General features: G+C 55.7%; 1 protein-coding gene across 3 annotated transcripts in view; it reads left to right on the top strand.

Annotated features, from left to right (window-relative positions):
- med15 (mediator complex subunit 15) overlaps positions 1–9,342 on the top strand; it is a 188,429-nt gene that overhangs the window by 944 nt on the left and 178,143 nt on the right. For all 3 annotated transcript variants that reach the window (XM_073055608.1, XM_073055607.1, XM_073055606.1), the window contains exon 2: positions 5,003–5,090. In XM_073055608.1, the coding sequence (XP_072911709.1) occupies positions 5,003–5,090 (88 nt within the window). The remainder of the gene's footprint in view (positions 1–5,002; positions 5,091–9,342) is intronic.

Below are 9,342 nucleotides of genomic sequence, written 5' to 3'. Positions count from 1 at the left end.
CCCTTTCCCTGCCCCTCCTCTCCCCACCCATCCCCTACCTTTTCCTCTCCCACTCCTCTCCCCACCCATCCCCTACCTTTCCTCTCCCACTCCTCTCCCCACCCATCCCCTACCTTTCCTCTCCCACTCCCCTACCCCTCCCCCCTCTACCCCTATACCCCTCCCCTGCCCTCCCCACCGCTCCCCTCCCTTTCCCTGCCCCTCCACTCCCCTACCCCTAACTCTCCCCTACCTCTCTGCTACCTCTCCTCTGCCCTCCCCTCCCTGCCTTGCCCTCCCCTGCCTGCCCACCCTACCCCTACCCCTGCTCACCCCCGCACTGCCCTCCACTCCCCCTGCACTCCCCTCCCCGTCCACCCTTCCCCACACCTGCACTCCCCACCCCACAGCTTTTCCTCCCTACCCCCTGCCCTTCCTACCCCAACCCTACCCCCCCACCCCTACCCCCTGCCCTCCACACTGCTACCCTGCCCTCCCCTCCACTGCCCTTCCCTCCCCTCCCCCATCCCCCTCCCTCCCTCCCCTCTCCCTCCCTCCCTCCCTCCCCTCTCCCTCCCTCCCTCCCTCCCCTCCCTCCCCTCTCCCTCCCTCCCCTCTCCCCCTCCCCATCCCCTCCCTCCCTCCCTCCCCTCTCCCTCCCTCCTCTCTCCCTCCCTCCCCTCTCCCCCTCCCCTCCCCTCCCCTCCCCTCTCCTCTCCCCCCTCCCCCTCCCCTCCCCTCTCCTCTCCCCCTCCCCTCCTCCTCCCCTCCCCTCCCCCCCTCCCCCTCCCCTCCCCCCTCCCCTCCCCCTCCCCCTCCCCTCCCCTCCCCTCCCCTCCCCCTCCCCTCCCCTCCCCTCCCCCTCCCCTCCCCTCCCCTCCTCCTCCCCTCCCCTCCTCCTCCCCTCCCCCTCCTCCTCCCCTCCCTCCCTCTCCTCTCCTCCCCTCCCCGCCGTCACTTCCACTCCGCTTCTCGCCCCTGCCCTGCCTTCTTTCTCCTCCCTTCCCCTTCCCTCCCCACCCCACCCCTACCCCTCCTCTACCCCTCCTATCCCCTCCCCTACCCCTCCTATCCCCTCCCCACCCCTCCCCCTCCTCTACCCCTCCTATCCCCTCCCCACCCCTCCTATCCTCTCCCCACGCCTCTTAATCCCCTCCCCTCACCTGCTCCTCCACTCCCCTACCCCTAACTCTCCCCATCTCTCCGCTGCATCTACCCTGCCCTCCCCTCCTTGACCTTCCATGCCTGCTCACCCTACCCCTACTCCTGCCCTGCCCTCTTTCTCCTCCCTACCCCTCCCTACCTCTCCTCTCCCCACCCATCCTCTCCCCTCCCCCCCCTCCTCTCCCCCTCCCCTCCTCTCCCCCTCCCCTCCCCTCCTCCCTACCCCTTTACCCCTCCCATACCCCTACCGCTCCCCTCCATTTCCCTGCCCCTCCTCTCCCCTACCCCAAATTCTCCCCTACCTCTCCTCTGCCCTTCCCTCACTTCCCCTCCTCACTCCTCCCCTGCCGCTCCCTTCCCCTCCCCCCCTCCCCCTCCCCCTCCCCTCTCCTCCTCCCCCTCCCCCCTCCCCTCTCCTCCTCCCCCTCCCCTCTCCTCCTCCCCTCCCCTCCCCCTCTCCTCCCCTACCCCTCCCTGCCCTCCCCTCCTGCCATCACTTCCCCTCCGCTTCTCACCCCTCCCCACCCCCTCCTGTCCCCCTATCCCCTCCCCACCCCTCCTATCCCCCTATCCCCTCCCCACCCTTCCTATCCTCTCCCCACGCCTCTTATCCCCTCCCCTCACCTGTTCCTCCACTTCCCTACCCCTCTCTCCCCATCTCTCCGCTACATCTACCCTGCCCTCCACTCCTCGACCTTCCATGCCTGCTCACCCTACCCCTACTCCTGCCCTGCCCTCTTTCTCCTCCCTACCCCTCCCTACCTCTCCTCTCCCCACCCATCCCCTGCCCTCGCCAACCCTCCCCATCCTCTCCCCAACCCTCCCCCTCCCCCTCCCCTCCCCCACCCATCCCCTGCCCTCGCCAACCCTCCCCCTCCCCTCCCCCACCCTTCCTCTCCCACTCCCCTATCCCTCCTCCGTACCCCTTTACCCCTCCCATACCCCTACACCTCCCCTCCCGCTCCCCTCCCTTTCCCTGCCCCTCCTCTCCACTACCCTAACTCTCCTCTGCCCTCCCCTCCCCTTCACTGCCCTCCCATCCCCTGCCCTTCCTGCCCCTCCCCAGCCCTCCCCTCCCCCTCTCCTCCCCCACCCCGCCCTCCACACTCCTCCGCTTCCCTCCACTGCCCTCCCCTCCACTGTCCTCCCATCCCCAACCTACCCATCTCCCTCCCCTACCTTTCCTCTCCCACTCCTCTGCCCCTCCCCTACCCCCTCTCCTCCCTACCCCTTTACCCCTCCCATACCCCTACACCTCCCCTCCCCTACCGCTCCCCTCCCTTTCCCTGCCCCTCCTCTCCCTTACCCCTAACTCCCCTACCTCTCCTCTGCCCTCCCCTCCCCTCCCCTCCTCTCTCCTCCCTGCCCCTGCACTCCTCTCCCCTATCCACCCCCTCCCCTCTGCTTCCCCTCCCCACCCGTACCCCTGCCCTCCACACTCCTCCCCTCCCCTTCACTGCCCTGCCCTCCTGTCCTCCCATCCCCACCCTACCCCTCCCTTCTCCTCCCCCACCCTCCCCTCCCCCACCCTACCCCTCCCTTCTCCCCCTGCCCGCCCTCCTCCCCTGCCCTCCCCTCCCCACCCTTCCCCTCCCTTCTCCCCGCCCTCCCTCCCTTCTCCCCTGCCCGCCCCTCTCCTCCCCTGCCCTCCCCTCCCCTCCCTTCCCCTCTCCCACCCCTCCTATGCTCTCCCCACCCTTCCCCTCCCCGCCCTGCACTCCCCTCCCCTTCTTGCACTCCTCCCCTCCGCTCCCCTACCCCTGCCCTCCCCTCCCCACTCCACTCGTCTCCTCCCCTCCTCTCCCCTACCCCTGCCCAGCCCACCCCTGCCATCCCCTCCCCTGCCCTCCCCTTCACCCCTACCCTTTCTCTCACCTCTCTCCCCTATCTCTTCCCTACCCCTCCCCTCCACTACCCCTACCCCTCACCTGCCCTTCCCTCCCCTACCCCTTCCCTCACCTGCCCCTCCTCTCCCCACCACTCTGCTACCTTTCCCCTGCCTTGCCCTCCCCACCCCTCCACTGCCCTCCCCCCACCTCTCCTTTCCCCTGCCCTCCCCTCACCACCCCTCCCTCTCCCCTGCCCTCCGCATCCCTCCCCACTCCCTTTCCTCCCTCCTCTCCCCGCCCCCCCTTCCCCTCCCACGGACCCTCTTCTCTTGCCCCTCTCCTCCCTTGAACCCTTTTTCCCCCTTCTCCTCCTCCTCTGGGCCTCCCTCCACCCCTCCCATGGAGCCTCTCGTCTGCCCTCACCTCCCCTCCCCACCTCTCACCTCCGCAGAACCTTTTCCCACCGTCTCCCCCCTCCCCATCCACCGGATCCCTTTCTCCCTTCGCCCCTTCCCGGATCCGCTTCCCCCATCCCCATACCACCATCACCCCCACTTTCCCAGTCTCACTTCACCCCCCTCCACCAGACCTCGTTCCTGACCCCCCAACTCTCACCTACCCTCCCCCGGACCCCCTTCCCCCCCTCACCTTTCCTCCCCCTCCCCCAGACCACTGACTATCTCCCCTCACCTCCCTTTCCCCTCATAACGCTCCCTAGACTCGCTCCCTAGACTCATCCCCTCCCCTCATTAAGCCTCCCCCCGGACCCCTCCCCTTTGTTTCCTCGGACCACTCAGCCCCCACTCCCCCGGACTCCTCCCCAGCCTCCCCACTCCCCTCCTCCCTCCCTCTCCCCATCCCCCCAGACCCACATGCCTCGTTCCCCTGACCCCGTCGGCCCCCACGTGCTGTGAATCTGTACCCAGGCTTGAGCCGTTCCGTTTCTGAGATCTGGTGAAGAAGGCCAGACACTGGGCTGTACAAAGTTCAGAAATTTAGTGACCCTTTAATTATTCAGTATTCACTGTTGGAGGCAGGAGAGCTTTGATCTATTCAGATTTGTTTATCATGTTGACACTGAAGTGTGTAGTTTGGCCTGGAGGGGCAGCTGCTAGTGTCGCCACACGTCATGGTGCCAACACAGCTCGTTCACGATGCTCGGGAGAGCTGCACGATGGCAGCAAAGCAAGCCCCCTTTCCTCCCTCTGTCACACACACACACACACACACTCACTCTCTCACACACACGCTCACACTCACTCACACACACTCACTCTCACACGCTCACACACACTCACTCACACACACATTCACACTCACTCTCACACACGCGCTCACACACATTCACTCACTCTCACACTCACACACACTCTCACTCACACACACATACAATCACACACACACACTCAATCACACACACTCACACTCACTCACTGTCTCTCACACTCACGCTCACTCACACACATACACAATCACATACACACTCAAACACACACACTCACACTCACTCACTGTCTCTCACACTCACGCTCACACACACTCTCACACACTCACTCTCACACACACAATCACACACATACACAATCACACACACACACACACACACACTCACACCTCCAACTCCAGGCTCTGGCCAGTGGGTTTGACTTCCACTCAACCTTGGGCAATTGACTGAGTTGAATGCACTCAGCTCCGTTGCATTGTGATGGTGGCAGGATACAGCTCTACTACTGCTTAGCCGACAGTACCTCACGCATGTCCAGACGTGCCTGTCATCCACAGCTGCATCAACGATCTTTTCAGTCACTGAGTCCCTCTCAGTCTGTGATCCTTCTGTTCTCAGTCAAGTGTCCCAGCCTCTGTACCTGGACTTCAATCAGATTAACCAACCCTGTTACCCCTCGGCGCCCGCATCTTTTCTGATGGAGAATAGAAAGCTTTATGGTTTTCCACGGTGATGGTGAGACATGTCTTTTCCCAGTTGGTGTGTTGGCACTGCTGATTCCACTCTCATCTCTCCCCGTTTGCAGAGACGAGGCCATGCGGTCAGCTGGGACTCCAGTCACCAAATCCAGCAAAGACATGGAGAACCATGTGTTTATGAAGGCAAAGACCAGGGTGAGTAAAAAGCTGAGCGCAGTAACACAAACTCTCAGCAGGTTAGGCAAAGGGCCTTCCAGCTCAAACTGTAACTCTCAGCTATGTCAGGCCTGTCCGCAAAGCAGTAGGGCATCATCAAGCCAATTTATTTTCATATTTCCATGTGAACCAAAGGAGGCCATTTGGCCCATCAAGTCTCTTGTCATCTCAGAGTAATCTCCTCAATCTCGTTCCTGTAGCCTCCCCTTATTCCCACTAACCCGTTCCCCCCCACCCCCAGATTTTCTCACTCACCTACACACCAGGGTAATTTACAGCGGCCAATTAATCTGTCAACCTGCACATCTCTGGGATGTAGGCAGAAAGCAGAGCATCTGGGGAAGCCCCCGAGAATTTGCAAACATTCTACCCCAGGTGCCGCACCATCAGCGTCCTGGGGCTGCTATTGAGCAGAAACTCAGATGGACTGTGATCAACTCATCTCATTCCCCAACGTCTTTCCAGTGTTGATACGGTAAGCACAAGTCAGGAGTATGATGGAATGAACTGGTCTGGTGAAATAGAGCACACAGCAATTTGAAATGTTTCATGCCAAAACCATCTACTTAATTGGCTCATCAACCATCATCCATATTCCCTCCCTTCAGCATGTGGCTGCAGCATGTCCTGTCCACAAAAGGTACTGCAGTTCCTCGCCCAGTTCATCTCCTGCCCATGACCTCTGCCACAGGGAGCACCATCACCTGCAGGTTCCCCTTCCCCTTCAAGCTGCATGCCACCCCGACTTGGAAATGTATCATCAGCCTTTCATTTTTGCTAGGTCTTAGTCCCTCTGCAGAGGTCTAGGGCAAGTCGGAATGGATAATAGGCGTTGGCCTGGCCAGATCACAGTCATGTAGCACTGGAGTGGGTTTCTTTAACCCCCATGTCTGTATTGCTCCCAAGGACCCATCTATGCTCATCCCAAATTGAAGAAAATAAACTAAGTGCTAGATGTACATTTTTCCTCATGTTTTTTATTTCTGACTGCTTCGTTATTCCCGCGTCTCCATCCATTTCCAGTTTCACAAGTCCCTCATCCCAGGAAGCTGTTTGCGTGATCGTCATATTCCTAAAGTATGGTAACTGGAACTGGAAGCAATGTACAATTGTGGCTGAGGCAGTAATTTATGAATTTATAAATCTATGAAATACTTCCTGAATCTTTCTAACTGGCTTCATAGGTTTATGTGATTGGTGGACACACACTTTTTCATCTGCCTATCAGAGCTCATTGCTGCCCTACCTGCACTTATCTGCAGTGGCATTGTGGGCAGCGAAGATCCTTCCAGCTATATTGTAAGCATCTAACTTCATCTCAACAGAAGCTTTGATATTGGTTTAATCCTCCAGTTTGCTTGACCTTTGCAACTTAATTCCTGCCCCTAGTTCGTATGTTCTTATGTTAACTTTTTCCAAGTTATTGACATTTCGAAAACTGAAAACATTCAAAAGCTATTTAAGAATCAGCCATGCTATCATAAAATTACAGATTTGGATTATAAAAAATAAACACTTGGAAAATAATTTAAAATTAAACATTTAGCAACACTTAATTAAATACAGTATATTTGCGTAACTCAATGAATTCAAAAGCTATGAAATATCTGAAGTTTAAAACATAGAACATAGAAAACCTACAGCATATACAGGCCCTTCGGCCCACAAAGCTGTGCCGAATATGTCCCTACCTGAGAAATTACCAGGGTTACCCATAGCCCTCTATTTTTCTAAGCTCCACGCACCTGTCCAGAGTCTCTTAAAAGACCCTATCGTATCCGGCTCCACCACCATCACCAGCAGCCAATTCCACGCACTCACCACTCTCTGCGTATAAAAAACAAAACTTACCCCTGACATCTCCTCTGTACCTACTTCAAAGCACCTTAAAACTATGCCCTCTCATGCTAACCATTTCAGCCCTGGGAGAAGCCTCTGACTATCCACACGATCAATGCCTCTCATTATCTTATACACCTCTATCATGTCACTTCTTATCCTCTGTCGCTCCAAGGAAAAAAGGCCGAATTCACTAAACCTATTCTCATAAGGCATGCTCCCCCAATCCAGGCAACATCCTTGTAAATCTCCTCTGCACTCTTTCTATGGCTTCCACATCCTTCCTGTAGTGAGGCGACCAGAACTGAGCACAGTACTCCAAGTGGGGTCTAACCAGGGTCCTATATAGCTGCAACGTTAGCTCTCGGCTCCGAAACTCAATCCCACGCTTGATGAAGGCCAAAGCACCGTATGCTTTCTTAACCACAGAGTCAACCTGCACAGTAGCCTTGAGTGTCCTAGGACTTGGACCCCAAGATCCCTCTGATCCTCCACACTGACAAGAGTCTTAACATTAATACTATATTCTGCCATCATATTTGACCTACCAAATTGAACCACCTCACACTTATCTGGGTTGAACTCCATCTGCCACTTCTCTGCCCAGTTTTGCATCCTATCAATGTCCAGCCTGACAGCCCTCCACACTATCCACAACCCTTTGTGTCATCAGCAAATTTACTAACACATCCCTCCACTTCCTCATCCAGGTTGTTTATAAAAATCATGGCGAGTAGGGGTCCCAGAACAGATCCCTGAGGGACACCACTGATCACCGACCTCCATGCAGAATATGACCCGTTCAGGTTGTACCACTGCACTGAGATGATTAGGGTTTGTAATCCTGAGGCCATGCCTAACCTGGTGATTCCCAGTAGACCAGCTGGAAAATTACAGTAAATTCTCACTTTGCTTCTTGGCCCAGCATCAGATCTGCGTTGTTCATGTGAGTCATATGTATTGACAGATCAGTTAAAAGCAGGATCTGTAGGGTTGTAATCTCACCACTAGTGAGGCAATAATTAGGAAGATAGTGGTATTCAGTAAGGAACTGGCAGAGGAAGAAAGGCTTCCAGACATATACATGCTTAGGCTACCTGCCAGGACAAGTGGACCTGCCGAAAGAGCAAGAGCACAAGAAACAGGAGCAGGAGTTGGCCATCTGGCCCATCGAGCCTCCTCCAACTTTCAATAAGATCATGGCTGATCTGGCCATGGACTCATCTCCACCTACCTGCTTTTATCCCTTAACCCTTAATTCCCTACTATGCAAAAATCTATCCAACCTTGTTTTAAATATATTTACTGAGGTAGCCTCCACTGCTTCACTGGGCAGAAGAATTCCACAGATTCACCACCCTCTGGGAAAAGCAGTTCCTCCTCATCTTCATCCGAAATCTACTCCCTGAATCATGAGGCTATGTCTGCTAGTTCTAGTCTCACCGCCCAGTTGAAACAACTTTCCTGCCTCTGTCTATCTCTTCATAATTTGATGTTTCTATAAGATCTCCTGTCATCCTGAATTCCAGTGAGCACAGTCCCAGGTGACTCAATCTCCTCGTAGTTTAAGCCCCTCATCTCTGGAATCAATCTGGTGAACCTCCTCTGCACCACCTCCAAAGCCAGTATAACCTTCCTCAAGTATGGAGACCAGAACTGCACACAGTACTCCAGGTGCGGCCTCACCAGTACCCTGTCCAGTTGCAGCATGACCTCCCTGCTCTTGAATTCAATCCCTCTAGCAATGAAGGCCAACATCCCATTTGCCTTCTTGATAGCCTGCTGCACCTGCAAGCCAACTTTTTGCGATTCATGCACAAGCACTCCCAAGTCCCTCTGCACAGCAGCAGGCTGCAATCTTTCACCATTTAAATAATAATCTGATCTTCCATTTTTCCTTCCAGAGTGGATGACCTCGCATTTACCAACGTTGTATTCCATCTACTAGACCCTTGCCCACTCACTTAACCTATCCATATCTCTCTGCAGGACTCTCCATATCATCCGCACGATTTGCTTTTCACTCAATTTACTATCATCAGCAAAACTTAGATACACTACACTCGGTCACCTCTTCCATATCATTATGTATACCGTGAACAGTTGTGGGCCCAGTGTCACTCACCACTGATTGCCAACCAGGAGTAACACCCATGTGTCCCAACTCCCTGCGTTTGTCGTGGTTTTTCGTGCCTTACAAATGACCAGGAGACGCAGAAGATTCTTCAAGAAGGGTTAAACTTTAATTTGCAAATCAAAGCTGAGACAGTCATTGAGCTAGTCGCTGATTTGCCCACCGATCCTCGGACACAGCAGCTTTTAAAGCAATCTCTAGTTGCATTTTACACGTGCTGCACGTACATTGTGCCTAGCAAATAATAAACTCAGAACT

Source organism: Hemitrygon akajei, chromosome 9, assembly GCF_048418815.1.
Source record: "Hemitrygon akajei chromosome 9, sHemAka1.3, whole genome shotgun sequence".
Taxonomy (NCBI): domain Eukaryota; kingdom Metazoa; phylum Chordata; class Chondrichthyes; order Myliobatiformes; family Dasyatidae; genus Hemitrygon; species Hemitrygon akajei.
This window is presented reverse-complemented; position numbering and strand designations above follow the sequence as displayed.